We start from the raw sequence: 15,535 nt of genomic DNA, 5'->3' as shown, positions 1-15,535 counted from the left end.
TCACTCTCATCCTGGAGAAATGGCTTTTCACACTCTGGACTGCAAGCGAGCATTGGCCTACTATTTGCAGAGAACTCAATCTCATAGAACATCTTTGTATCTTTTCGTCTCCTTTGATCCTAACAAGTTGGGATGTCCAGTATCCAGGAGAACAATTTCTACTTGGTTGGCCTCTTGTATCTCCTTCTGTTATGCTCAGGCTGGGCTGTCACTGGAGAGTCGTGTCACAGCCCACAAAGTCCGAGTTTTGGCAGCTTCAGTTGCTTTTCTTTGCTCCACTTCTATTGATGAAATTTGTAAAGCTGCTACTTGGTCGTCAGTTCATACATTCACATCTCACTACTGTCTGGAATCTTATTCGAGACGGGATGGTCATTTCGGCCAAGCAGTATTGCAAAATCTATTTTCCTAATGGCCAACTCTCCCTACATCCCATTCTTGTAAGCTAGGGAGTCCCACATGTGAGAATATGCTGCCTGCTTGTTCTGGGAGAAAGCACAGTTACTTATTGTAACAGCTGTTATCCAGGGACAGCAGGCAGATATTCTCACAACCCACCCACTTCCCCTGGTTGGCTTCTTAGCTTGCTTAAAGAACTGAGGAGCCGCGAATGGTGTCAGGTAGGAAGGCACTCGCGCATACGCGGTGCAGGCAGTTCACGAACTTTCTCAAGTTCTTAAAGTGGCGATGCACTTTTAAAGCTGTCCATACCGGGGCTCTGTGGATGGCATCACCCACATGTAAGAATATCTGCCTGTTGTCCCTGGATAACACCTGTTATCCCAGGACAAGCAGGCAGCATATTCTCACATGTGGGTAACATCATCCATGGAGTTCCAATGCAGACAGCCTCACAAGCAGACTTGCTTGTAGAACTTTAGAAAGTTTGCACCTGCGCAAGTGCCTTCCCGCCAAACCTAGGGTGCGTCTCCTCAGCATCTCCTCAGTTCTCAGTTTTCCGTGGAGCCAAGAAGTCCTCTATTCGACATTCTGCACTAGACTTAGTCTTTTTGTGCCTTCTCTCACCGCGGCTCATGTATTATTATTCTTACAGGGTCGCTGTGTTTTCTTTTTTGCATCTTTTCTTTTCTTTTTTTTTTTAATTTAACTTTTTCTTTCATGTCATGGCGGGGCCTTCCCTGTGGCCTCAGCCTGCGGGCTTTGACTTGGCTGCGGCTATTTTCCCTTCTATGTCCCAACCGGTCACAGGCTTTAAGAAGTGTAGCTGTTGCCAGTGAGCAATATCCCTCACTGACCCACATAGATAGTGTGTTCAGTGTTTAGGGCCTGACCATCATCCGGAGTCATGTACTCGCTGTGCTACTCTTCAACCATTAAACGTCGTCAAGTTCAGATAGAGAAGATTTTCGGTGATATGGATACTCCAACTCTGACTTTGACCTCGACCCCCAAATCCGGTCAAGTCTTCTACGGGGCTCCCAAGGTCTACCTTGTCCTCAGCCTTAATTAAACCATCCTCGTTTGGAAAGTCTTCATCTTTGAGCAAATGCTCTCCTGAGGAGCAGCTCTCCTCACTGCCTCCCTCAGGTAAGGTAGTTCAGCAGCCTCCTTCGGACATGCCATTCTTAGAACGGGTAGTCATGAAGCTGTCCAAGCAGCATGTCTCCAAATCGAAGCGTCATTCTTCATCATCTTCTTCGGAGACTATAGCCGCTGCAAGTCTTGGTGCCCATTTGCAGGCTATTTTCCAAGCTATTATGCATCAGGAGTTTGGTAGCATGCTTGCCAAATACACTCCTGCCTCGACTCTGCTTCCTGCAGTTCAGCCTGAGCACTCAGCAGTATCACAAGAAGTCGAGTCCTTGCCAGTGCCTTGATCTGAAACTACTCACTCTGTACAAGGAGCCAAGTCCTTAAGAGTGCCTCGAGATGAACTTCCACACTCTATACAAGGAGTTGAGTCCTTAAAAGTGCCTCGATCTGAATCTACACACTCTATGCAAGGAGTCAAGTCTTTGCGAGTGTCTCGACCAAAATCTACACATTCTATTCAAGGAGCTGAGTCCTTGAGAGTGCCTCGAGATACCTCAACACAAGGAGATGAGTCCTTTTGAGGTGTCTCAATGTCGATCTCAAACTTCCAGCCCTCTTTCCTCACATCAGGCCTTGCCCTATTTGAGGCACAGGGTGAGGATGCCTCGACATCCATCGAAGCGGGATCTGTCTGACTCGAGGCATAGGTCTGCATCATCTGCCAACATTGAGCATAGGTCCTCGTCTAGAGACAGGTCTCATTTATCCACACATCGAGATTCTTCAAGACTCCTCAGTCGAGAAGACCACCTGCAGAGCCTTTCCACTCTCGCCGCTCGAGTCCTTCTCCTGTGAGATTCTCTTCTCATTCTCTCAGTGAGTCATCTTTACCTGCATATTCAGAACTCGGGTATCAATACTCACGAGAAGCTTCACCTTCATTCTCTGCCATGCGAGGTGCCTCAAGGTCACCTTCTCCCTCACAAGGCCATCCTTCTCTAGAGCAAGTATCTTTCTCTACTTTCCTCTGCCAGATGAGTAAAGATCTCAACATCACTTTGAAATCTGATGCCAAGTACTCTATGGAGTATTTGGAAGAAATGGGTATTCCTCATCCTCCTAGGGAATCTCTCAAATTACCCATTAACAGACTTCTTTCTCAAACATTCAAACGAAATCTTGAGACACCATATTCCATTCCTGCTGTGCCTGCGAAATTGGAATCTTGCTGCAGGATGGCCACTGCAAGGGTTTTGATAAGTCTCAATTTTCCCATCAGTCCCTTTTAGTGGAGTCTTCTTTGAAAAGAACCAACCCTGCCAAGTTTTATACCACTGCCCCCTTGGAAGAGAGGGCAGGACTATGGACAAGTTTGGCCGTCGCTTGTATCAAAATTCCCTTATGGCAACCAGGGTTTTGAATTACAACTTTGTCTTTACTTCCTATCTCAAGCATCTGGTCAACAGCTTGCCTGATTTTATCAAATATATTCCACAACATCTCCCAGAGTTTCAACAGCTGACTCACACTCTGGCTCAACTATGCATGCATCTTCTTCAATCCTCGTATGATGCATTTGAACTTTCCTCGAGGGTCACTGCTTTCTCGGTGCTATGCACCGCCTTGCCTGAATCTTTAAGATTGTCTGGCCAATATTCCTTGTCAGGGCAATGAGCTCTTTGACTCTATCGAGGCTTGTCTGAACATGAGAAATCGTTTGCTTCCATCATCAGACCAAAGCCTAAGCCTTCTCCTGCTAAGACTTCCAGACCTCTTCCATCCTACCAGAGGCGTTTTCCTCAGTGGGCAGCTCCTTATTCAAGGGCGCCCTCTAAGAAACAATAGCAGCAACAGCAAAGACAACAAAAATCTCAGCCTTCTGTTGCACCTAAGCCTTCTCAGTCTTTTTGACCATCTAACACAGAGCATAACTTCAATTGTTCTGCCTCTGTCCTTTCCTGTATCCATTGGAGGTCGTCTCCATCATTTTTACCAACGATGGGAGCTAATCACATCTGACCTCTGGGTTCTCTCAATTATCAGGGAAGGATACTCTCTTCATTTCACCCAGATTCCTTCAGATCTACCTCCAAGAGAGTATCCTTCAAATCCATCGCAGACCACCCTTCTTCTCTAGGAAGCCCAGGCTCTGCTCCATCTCCGTGCCATCGAGGAGGTTCCTCTGGAACAGCAGAGCAGGGGGTTTTACTCCCATTACTTCCTAGTGCCGAAGAAGATGGGTGATCTGCGACCGATGTTGGACCTCAGAGCACTCAACAAATTTCTTGTCGGAGAGAAATTTTGCATGTTGTATCTGGCATCCCTTTCTCCCCTTCTAGATCAGAACGATTGGTTATGTTCTCTAGATCTCAAAGAGGCTTAAACTCACATTCCCATTCATCCAGCCTCACAAGTTCCTCAGATTTCGGGTGGGAAATCTTCATTTTCAATATAAAGTGCTACCATTCGGCCTGGCATCATCTCCCAGAGTGTTCACCAAGTGCCTCATTGTGGTAGCAGCTGCTCTGCGCAACCATGGGCTCCAGGTGTTTCCGTACCTAGATGACTGGCTTATCAAAGATTCAACATCTCAGGGGGTTATTGTAATGACCCAATGGACTACGTGGTTCCTCCAAAGCTTGGGCTTCGAAATCAACTTTTCCAAATCCCAAAACTCTCTCAGACTTTGCAGTTCATCGGAGCTGTACTGGATACTGTGAAACTCAGAGCATTCCTTCCTAAACAGCATCAAGATGCTCTCATTCAATTCTGCCAGAAAGTGTCTTCCCTATCTTCAATATCAGCCAGACACATGATGGTTCTCCTCGGTCACATGGCCTCTACAGTTCACGTGACTCCTTTTGCCAGACTTCACCTCAGAATTCCTCAGGGGACCCTGGCATCTCAGTGGACTCAGGCTTTCGGCCCACTCTCTCAGCACATTACAGTGACTCCTTCGTTGAGACAGTCTCTCCACTGGTGGATGCTCTCTTCCAATCTCTCCAGAAGTTTACTGTTTCAAACACCCACTCATCAGAAGATCCTCATAACGGATTCCTCGACCTGCGCTTGTGGGGCTCATCTCGATAGTGTTTGTACTCAAGGCCATTGGTACAGCACGGATCGTCACTGTCACATCAGTCTGTTGGAACTCAGAGCGATCTTCAATGCTCTCAAAGCTTTTCAACATCTTCTCCACGATCACGTCGTTCTCATTCGGACAGACAATCAAGTCACCATGTACTACATCAACAAGCAAGGAGGTACTGGATCTCTCCCTCTTTGTCAGAAAGCTCAAAAGGTGTTGAGCTGGGCAATCAATCACACCACCTTTCTGAAAGCAGTCTACATTCAAGGGGAGAAAAAACTGTTTGGCAGACAAATTGAGACTTCAGAGCCCTGGGAGAGAAGCTGAGGAAGATGGATGCGCAGGTGGTCTTCTCCTCGATCCTCCCAGTGAGGGGCAAGGGCAGTGCCAGGGAGGATCGAGTCCGGAGGGTGAACGACTGGCTGCAGGGATGGTGCAAGGAGATGAACTTTGGGTTCCTGCACCACGGAGAGGCACTGCAAGGACTGCTGGGACCAGATGGGTTACATCTGACCAGGAGGGGGGAAGAACGTCCTTGGACACCGTCTAGCCCGCCTACTACACAGGGCTTTAAACTAGGTAAGTTGGGGGAGGGTACGGGCACAAACAACCCGCCTGACGAGCTAAGCTACCAATACTCTTTAGAGACTGAGCTAAGTAAACACTATATTTCTGGGGCACACTACATTTATGGGTCTAGGGGAAGTAAACATAGCAATTCTGGGTCTAGAGAGAGTACACTGTAATTCTGGACCCAGCGAGAGTGCACACGTTGCAAATTGCACTAAAGGAGCTCAAGTAGCCCAAACGGGAATACCCCCACAGGGTACACACATTACCGAGTCTGGGATAGGAGCACACTGCAGTCATGGGGAGTCAGGGACAGGTACACACTGTAGCGCTCGGTCTAGGGAGTGTAAGAGACACGCGAATAATGCTCATGGTGTCCTAGCTGATAAAGAGGGATTGTCCCCACTGACATACAACAAACACACAACATGGAGGGCTATGTACGTCAATGCCCACAGTCTGGGAAACAAGATCCTAGACTTGGAAACAGAAATGAGGAATGCCGACCTGGATGTGGTGGCGATATCTGAGACCTGGCTAACTGACTCCCACGGGTAGGACATGGTCATTCCAGGTTACAACTTGCTTCGTCGGGACAGGGAGGGTAAAATGGGGAGTGGTGTAGCATTATATACTAAAGATAACATTAAGGTCACCAGAATCACAGATGTACAGTACACTGGGGAATCCCTTTGGGTAAATTTGGCCAGAGGGAAGGACAAATGCCTGTATCTTGGCATAGTGTACAGACCCCCAAAACATCAAGATGACCTAGATATGGAACTAATTGGAGATATAGAGAATATCACCTTGCGGGGGGACACAGTATTGGTAGGTGACTTCAACATGCCTGATGTGGATTGGGTCACACTTTCCTCTGCTTCCGGCAGCAGCAGGAAGCTATTAAACTCTTTGAATGGAGCAAGACTCAGGCAACTGGTAATTGAACCAACAAGGGATCAGGCAATTCTGGACCTGGTACTTACCAATGGAGAAAGTATCACAGAGGTCTCGGTGGGTGAAACTTTGGCCTCCAGTGACCACAATATGATATGGTTCAATCTCAGGAAAGGATTCACGAAATCTACCACACTGACCAAGGTTCTCAAAGTCAAGGACACAAACTTCCAAGACATGGGAGACTTCGTTCACCAGGCACTACAAAACCAAGCAGACACCGACAGCGTGGAAGAAATGTGGTCAACTTTGAAAGCCACCATACAGGAAGCAACAAACCGCTATGTTAAATTAGTGAGCAAACGGAGTAGGAACAACAAGCCACAGTGGTTCTCTACGGAGATCTCGGACCTCATCAAAGAGAAGAAAAAAGCATTCGTCTCTTACAAACAATCAGGGACACAGGACTCTAGAGTAGAATATCTGGCCAAGTCAAGAGCTGTCAAAGCAGCAGTTAGGGAGGCCAAATTCCGCATGGAGGAGTCTCTAGCAAAGAACATCCAGAAAGGGGATAAATCTTTCTTCAGGTATATCAGTGACAGAAATAAGAACTCGGGCGGGATAGTACGTCTCAGAAAACCAGACGGAGACTATGTGGAGACGGACTCGGATAAAGCCCAACTGTTAAATAAATACTTCTGCTCAGTCTTCACCCGCGAGGCGCCGGGAATCGGCCCTCAGCCACAAACAAGGGTTAAACCAGTTGACCCGTTTAGTCATTTCAAGTTTACACCCAGCAGCGTCTACTGCGAGCTGTCAAAAATCAAGGTCAACAAGGCAATGGGGCCTGACAACTTACACCCTAGGGTGCTCAGGGAGTTGAGTGATGTCTTGGCAAAACCGCTATCCGCACTCTTCAATCTCTCCCTTAGTACAGGTAACGTCCCGATGGACTGGAAGACGGCTAACGTCATTCCACTCCACAAAAAAGGCTCCAGGATGGAGATGGCAAATTACAGACCAGTGAGCCTCACATCAATAGTGAGCAAACTAATGGAAACCCTAATCAAACGCCAATTGGACAGGATCATGGACGAGGAGAATCTACAGGATCCCCGCCAACATGGATTTACTAAAGGGAGATCCTGCCAATCCAACCTGATCAGCTTCTTTGACTGGGTGACGAAGAAGCTGGATGCTGGTGAGTCCCTGGACATCGTCTACCTGGATTTCAGCAAAGCATTTGACAGCGTACCACACCGTAGGTTGCTGAGCAAGATGAGTTCTTTAGGATTGGGCGACACATTGACCAAATGGGTTGGGAACTGGCTTGGAGGTAGGCTTCAGAGGGTAGTGGTGAATGGCACCCCCCTCCGAAATGTCGGAGGTGATAAGTGGAGTGCCACAGGGCTCCGTCCTTGGCCCGATCTTGTTCAACATCTATATAAGAGACTTGACAGAAGGGCTCCGAGGTAGCTTGTTACCTGATGATGATATGACACACGACCTACTGCTTCTGGAACAATGGTCGACTACTTGGCAGCTGGGATTCAATGCTAAAAAATGCAAGATAATGCACCTGGGAAAGAGAAACCCGTGCAGAACTTATGTTCTAAATGGTGAGACCTTGGTTAGGACCACGGCGGAACGCGATCTAGGAGTGATCATTAGTGAGGACATGAAGGTTGCCAATCAAGTGGAGAAGGCTACCTCCAGGGCAAGACAAATGATGGGATGCATCCGCAGAGGTTTTGTCAGCAGGAGACCTGAAGTTATGATGCCGTTGTACAGAGCCATGGTGAGGCCTCACTTGGAGTACTGTGTCCAGTTTTGGAGACCACATTACCGAAAGGATGTGCTGAGGATCGAGTCGGTGCAGCGAGCGGTAACCAGGATGGTCTTAGGGCTCAGGGATCTCACGTATGAAGAAAGACTAAAGAAATTGCGGCTGTACTCACTTGAGGAAAGAAGAGAACGGGGTGATATGATTGAAACGTATAAGTACATCACGGGACGCATCGAGACAGAAGAGGATATCTTCTGGCTCATGGGACCCTCGACCACCAGAGGGCATCCACTGAAAGTCAGGGGAGGGAAGTTTCATGGAGACTCCAGGAAGTACTTCTTCACCGAAAGAGTGGTGGATCATTGGAACAGACTCCCACTCCAGGTGATAGAGGCTAGCAACGTGACGGAGTTTAAGAGGAAATGGGATACTCATGTGGGATCGTTAAGGGAGTAAACTCAGGGGGGAGGGATACTTGGAATGGGCAGACTTGGTGGGCTATAGCCCTTTTCTGCCGCTTTTTTCTATGTTTCTATGTTTCTAGAATAACATTATTCGCCGATGATGCCAAACTAAGCAATGTAGTGAACAAAAGCACAACAGACAAAAATTCAATGGCAGACGATATGATGCATGACTTACTTCTACTGGAGCGCTGGTCTAGGTCCTGGCAACTCAGTTTCAATGCCAAAAAATGCAAAGTCATGCACCTGGGGAGCCGAAATCCATGCAAGGTTTACACCCTAAATGGCAAGATCCTGACAAGAACTGAAGCGGAAAGAGACTTAGGGGTGATTGTCAGGGAAGACATGAAATCTGCAAACCAAGTGGAGCAAGCTTCATCCAAAGCAAGGCAAATCATAGGCTGCATACGCAGGAGTTTCGTCAGCCGCAAACCGGAAGTCATTATGCCACTGTATAGATCCATGGTGAGACCGCACCTGGAGTACTGTGTGCAATTCTGGAGGCCGCATTACCGCAAGGATGTGCTGAGACTGGAATCAGTCCAGAGAATGGCCACCAGGATGGTCTCGGGACTCAAGGAGCTCCCATACGAGGAGCGGTTAGGGAAGTTGCAGCTCTACTCACTCGAGGAACGTAGAGAAAGGGGAGATATGATCGAGACATTCAAGTATCTCATGGGCCGCATCGAGGTAGAAGAGGATATCTTCTTTTTCAAGGGTCCCGCGACAACAAGGGGGCATCCGTGGAAAATCAGGGGCGGGAAACTGCACGGTGACACTAGGAAGTTCTTCTTCACTGAAAGGGTTGTTGATCGCTGGAATAGTCTTCCAATCCAGGTTATTGAGGCCAGCAGCGTGCCAGATTTTAAGGCCAGATGGGATAGACATGTGGGATCTATCCGCAAAGATAAATAGGGAGGGTCATTAGAGTGGGCAGACTTGATGAGCCGTGGCCCTTATCTGCCGTCTATTTCTATGTTTCTATGTTTCTATGTTTCTATGAGTCGTCTTCTCCAACCTCTCGAATGAACACTCAGTTCCTCGCCTCTACATCACATTTTTTCTCAGTGGTGAACCCCTCAGATAGACCTCTTTGCGTCTCCCCACAACCACAAACTGCCTCTATTTTGCTAAAGGATCTACTCTCTTCACCGCCTCTAGGCAGATGCTTTTCTTCTCGAATGGATGAATCAGTTCCTGTATGCATTCCCTCTCATTCTCAAGACTCTTGTAAAACTCAAACAAGACCATGCCACCATGATTCTGATAGCTCCTCGATGGCACAGGCAACCTTGGTTCCCCCTTCTACTTCAACTGAGCAGCAGGAAACTATTTCTTCTACCAGTTTTTCTGTCTCTGCTTCCACAGAGTCAGGGGTCTCTGCTTCATCCCAACCTGCAGTCTCTACACCTGACAGCTTGGTACTTCTCAACCTATCTGCCACTCTACAGTTTTCTCAATCTGTACAGGACGTTCTAGAAACTTCTAGGAAGCCTACTACTCGGCAATGTTACAACCAAAAATGGACTAGATTTTCTGCTTTGTGCACCATTCATCACAAGGAGCCTCAATTTACCTCATCTTCAATTTTGGATTATCTGTTGTATTTGTCTCAATCTAGCCTCAAATCCACATCCATTCGAGTCCATCTCAGTGCAATTGCTGCTTTTCATCAGCCTATCAAAGGGAAACCCTTCTCTGCTCATCCTGTGGTTTCCAGATTTATGAAAGGACTTTTCAATGTCATGCCACCTCTCAAACCGCCACCAGTGCTTTGGGATCTCAATGTTGTTCTTGCTCAATTGATGAAGCCTCCTTTAAAATCAATGGCTTTGGCTCATCTCAAATATCTCACTTGGAAAGTGTTTTTTCTCATTGCTCTCACATCTGCTTGCAGAGTCAGTGAGCTACAAGCTTTAGTAGTGGACCCACCTTTCACAGGATTCCATCATGACAAGGTGGTCCTCCATACTCATCCTAAATTCTTACCTAAAGTGGTTTCACAATTTCATCTCAATCAATCCATTGTACTTCCAGTGTTTTTCCAAAGCCTCATTCTCATCCTGGAGAAACAGCTCTTCATACTCTGGACTGTAAACATGCTTTGGCTTTCTACTTGCAAAGAACTAAGCCACACAGATCTGCTCCTCAACTTTTTGTCTCCTTCAATCCAACAATTTGGGACATCCAATTTCCAAGTGCACCATCTCCAACTGGTTAGCTGCTTGCATTTCTTTCTGCTATGCTCAGGCTGGACTGCATCTACAGAGTCAAGTCACAGCCCATAAAGTCAGAACCATGGCAGCATCAGTAGCTTTCCTTAGATCTACTCCTATTGAGGAAATCTGCAAAGCTGCCACTTGGTCCTCGGTTCATACCTTCACCTCTCATTATTGTCTTGATTCCTTTTCCAGATGGGATGGCCATTTCGGCCAGGCAGTTTTACAAAATTTATTCTCCTAAATTGCCAACACTCCCACATTCCCATTCTGGTTAGCTTGGAGGTCACCCACATGTGAGAATATGCTGCCTGCTTGTCCTGGGATAAAGCACAGTTATACTTACCATAACAGGTGTTATCCAGGGACAGCTGGCAGATATTCTCACAACCCAACCACCTCCCCTGATTGGCTTCTTAGCTAGCTATCTGAACTGAGGAGACATACCTTAGGTTGGGCGGGAAGGCACTCGCGCAGTGCGGCAGTCGCAAACTTTCTAAAGTTCTACAAGCAAGTCTACTTGCGAGGCTGTCCGCATCGGGGCTCCGTGGATGACATCACCCACATGTGAGAATATCTGTCTGCTGTCCCTGGATAACACCTGTTACGGTAAGTAACTATCCTGCATGTCAAGCTAGTGAACTTCAAGCACTTGTGTCAGACCTACCTTATACAATATTCTACCATAATAGGGCAGTTCTTCACAATCATCCAAAGTTCCTCCCGAAAATTGTCTCGGACTTTCATCTGAACCAATCTATAGTTCTCCCCATCTTCTTTCCAAGACTGCACTCTCACCCTGGTGAGGCCGTTCCACATATTGGGCTGTAAACTTGCTCTTGCTTATTACTTGGATCACACAAAACCTCAAAGAAAATCCACTCAGCTTGTCATTTGATTCTAACAGACTTGGAGCTCCAGTTACCTAGAGGAAAATTTCCATGTGACTCGCGGACTGTATCTCCTTTTGCTATGCTCGGGCTGCGCTAACACTAGAAGGTCGTGTCACAGCACATAAGGTTAGGGCAATGGTGACTTCAGTAGCTCATCTCCATTACACTCCCATTGAAGACATATGTAAAGCAGCCACTTGGTCCTCAGTTCATAACTTCACATTTCACTACTGCTTAGAAAATCATTTCAGACGAGATAGTCAATTTGGCCAAGCAGTTTTGCAAAAATTATTCTCTATATCAGTGTCCCGCAAACTTTCTCGAGCCGTGGAACACTAAAAGTAGTGGCCATGGCTCGAGGCACTTAGAAGTGCGCAGATATCACCGTGATGACATCACACGCGTGCGTGGCATCATCATGTCAATGTCCATGTGTGTGTGAAGGCCCTCCAGGTGGGCCCTGAGATGTCAGTGGGGGGTGCCAGAAGGGAAGAGGGCCAGAGAGAAGGATAGGTGCTGGTGCCTACTGATTTCCTACAGGACATGCCTTTCGCCACGAGAGGCAAGTCCTGTAGGCAATTAGCTGGCGACGGCGCTTCTCCTCCTCCCCAGTGTAGCGCGGCACACCTGAAATCTCAGGAGGCACACCTGCTTGTCCTGGGATAAAGCACAGTTACTTGTAATAGGTGTTATTCAGAGAGAGCAGGCAAATATTCTCCCAACTCTCCCACCTCTCCTAGTTGTCTTCTTAGCTGTTGTACTGAACTGATGGTCCCACGAGCCAAAGTTGGGCAGGTAGGCACTGGTACATGTGCAGTATGGGCAGTCATGAGACTTAAAAATTGTTTTTAAAGTGACAGTACACTTTAGCACTGTCCTTACTGGGGGCTGCGTGGATAATGTCACCACATGTGAGAATATGTGCCTGATGTCCCTGAATAACACCTGTTACAGGTAAGTACTGGTAATTGTGCTTTATCTCATTTCTGGGTTAGTGACCATGATATGAAAATTTTGACTTCATCAGATTTTGCTTTGGTGAAGAATTGGAAACCAAAACATAACAATTACCTTTGTTGCATTAACTTTGATATAGGATACTAAGGAGCTGAAAGCAGCACCAGCCCTCTTCTAAGGGGAATGAAGTCAGGTCTGAACATGTTTACTCTCGTTCTCCATCTGACAGAACATAAGAACATAAGAAGTGCCATCTCCGGATCAGACCTTCGGTCTATCAAGTCTGGCGATCCGCACACACGGAGGCCCAGCCAGGTGTATAATGGTGTAATTTTTAGTCACGCATATCCCTCTATGCCTCTCGTAAGGAGATGTGCATCTAGTTTGCTTTTAAATCCTAGGACGGTCGATTCTGCTATAACCTCCTCTGGGAGAGCATTCCAGGTGTCAACCATTCTTTGTGTGAAGCAGAACTTCCTGATATTTGTCCTGGACTTGTCCCCCTTTAGCTTCATTCCGTGTCCTCTTGTTCGTGTCAAATTGGACATTGTAAATATTTTTTTACCTGCTCTATTTTGTCGATTCCTTTCAGTATTTTGAAGGTCTCGATCATATCCCCTCGCAGTCTCCTTTTCTCAAGGGAGAACAATCCCAGTCTCTTAAGTCGTTCCTCGTATTCCAGTTTCTCCATACCTTTTATTAGCTTTGTTGCTCGTCTCTGCACTCTCTCCAGCAGTTTTATATCCTTCTTTAGGTTGGAAGACCAATGTTGGACACAGTATTCCAAGTGTGGTCTGACCATCGCTCTATAAAGCGGCATTATAACCCTCTCTGATCTACTCGTGATTCCCTTCTTTATCATGCCTAACATTGACTGGTCTGGCTGGACTAACAGAAAGGAAATTAATGGATAGGTTTACATTTCATAGTTTCTTCCCAACTTCAAGCTGCTTTATTATTTATTCTCTGATTCCTTATACTTGACTAATATCTGAGCTCCTTTTTTTCCACAGAGCCAGAAAAAGAAAAAAGTTGGTCTTGTAAGCTTCTCTTTTGACAGAGTAAGGGAACTACTTACTGCTGATGAGATAATTTCTCTTTGGAAAGGAAATAAGAACCCCTGATATCTAGTTTTTCCCCAGTAATACAAACTGTATTTTTGATGCAACATTGTTTATAACGTGCCCTCTATTCAAAGCAACTTATGTATTTGCTGGTAGATGGTAAATGTTTTGCTGGTTTACTCATATTTTCAGCCCTTATATGGATAAAATCTAGCTGCTAAAATCTGGCCATTTAGTGAGTTAATTTCTATAGTAAAAGACTAGCTTTGGGGAGGAGTGAAGGCAACAATTATCTTTTTAGCCACTAACGGCCTCTTTTACAAAGGCTTGCTAGCAGCTGTGCTGTGCTAATGGCCCCAAAGCCCATAGAGATTTAAAGGGCTTTGGGGCTGTTGCCGCGTGGCTTTGTAAAAGAGACCGTAAATCCATGGATGTTATCCATTTATTTTACATTTGCCAAAGTATTTACCTAAAGTATATAGATGGACACCAGCATGGTCACCACTTACACGTTCTTAAATGATAACTGCTGAATATGCATAGTCAATTAAACTTCAAAGTAACCACCCATGCTGAAATTCAGGCCCAATGTTATGAAACATTCTAATTCAGTCTTTTAATCATGTATCTCTCTTTCTTTTGCTTATTTTCAAGCTTTTAAATGGTCAGCTCAATATTGAAAGGCTAACTTTCAGTAATAGTATCTCCTCTGGTGAAAATCAAGCTAAGGCAGGAAGATCAAGCCCTAGTAAGGAAACTAGAGAACATTCTTTCATCACAAGAAAATCAGCCAGAAAGCGAAACCAATCTAAGTGTTCCTGTTGTGAGATGGACAGCTTTAAGTATGGCAGTGTTTTTTCTATTCAACCAGAAGCAAAGAGAAGAATCACACAGAGAAACAGTCGAGCAAATGATATGTCTTCGGATAAAGATGTGAAGTATGAAAATATTTTGTCCTTTTTTGGTGATTTTTATTATTTTGTTCCTCATGTTTCTGAGTACAACTATACAATAAGGCCCTTTTTAGATGAGATTGGAAAGGGGACAGCATGTGCACAATTCCCTTTGTATTGTATGAAAGTCTTTGCTGATGAAGAGCTCGCTGCGAAAGCCCTTCACAGGATTAACCACCAGTGCCCTGTTATAGTTTTTTGAATCCAAACATTTTATTGTATCAATAATAATCAATGCAGTCAAAAAATATACAAAAACAAGAACTAATTCAATGGTTAGTAATCCAATAAGCTATAACAGGGGAGTGAGTTCTATGACCTCAGTCTAGCAAATGAGGGATAAAATATATCACTAAACCTTCCCCTCCTGTGCCATAGCCCATCAAGAGTGGGCAGACTTGATGGGCTATGGCCCTTTTCTGCCGTCATTTTCTATGTTTCTATACCTTTTATACCTCTACTGCCCCTTGCATATATTATTTCTATAAGCCTATAATTCTCTGCTATATGCCTTCCCTTGAGGGTTTTTAGCAAACCTACTTGTGACACCTAATTTCCCTTGCTGTTCTTGGTTTGAATAGCAGCACCTCGGGTGACAGGTCAAAAGCGCGCGCCGACAAAGGCACACCGAGACAACTGAGCGCAAGGCGGAAGCCCGCGCTGAAGAAAAACAGTGTTTTAAGGGGCTCCGATGGGGGTGTGTGGGGGGAACCCCCCCACTTTACTGAATACAGATCGCGCCGGCATTGTGGGGAGTTTGGGGGGTTGTAACCCTCCACATTATACTGAAAACTTCACTTTTTCCCTAAAAAACGGAAAAAAGTTAAGTTTCCAGTATAATGAGGGGGGTTACAACCCCCCAAACCCCCCACAATGCCGCACAATGCCGGCGCGATCTGTATTCAGTAAAGTGGGGGAGGTTCCCCACCAACACCCCCCGTTGGAGCCCCTTAAAACACTGTTTTTCTTTGGTGCGGGCTTCCGCCTTGCGCTCAGTTGTCTCAGCACGCCTTTGCCGGCGCGCGCTTTTGACTATGTACCACACCTCGCCTCCAGCCTGCTCTTTGTTTTGGGGAACTGGTGCCTAAAGTTTAGTTTTCCTGTTAAAGTGTCCTTTTCTGGGAAATCACGTTACATTTCTCTCAGTTTC

General features: G+C 46.1%; 1 protein-coding gene across 1 annotated transcript in view; it reads left to right on the top strand.

Moving 5' to 3' along the window:
- ANKRD31 (ankyrin repeat domain 31) overlaps nt 1-15,535 on the top strand; it is an 85,388-nt gene that overhangs the window by 43,858 nt on the left and 25,995 nt on the right. Inside the window, exon 6 of the mRNA XM_033957546.1 lies at nt 14,087-14,370. Within this exon, the coding sequence (XP_033813437.1) occupies nt 14,087-14,370 (284 nt within the window). The remainder of the gene's footprint in view (nt 1-14,086; nt 14,371-15,535) is intronic.

The sequence above is a fragment of the Geotrypetes seraphini genome, chromosome 1, assembly GCF_902459505.1.
Source record: "Geotrypetes seraphini chromosome 1, aGeoSer1.1, whole genome shotgun sequence".
In the NCBI taxonomy this organism is placed as follows: Eukaryota; Metazoa; Chordata; class Amphibia; order Gymnophiona; family Dermophiidae; genus Geotrypetes; species Geotrypetes seraphini.
The sequence above is the reverse complement of the archived record's forward strand: the minus strand, read 5'-3'. Positions and strand labels throughout refer to the sequence as shown.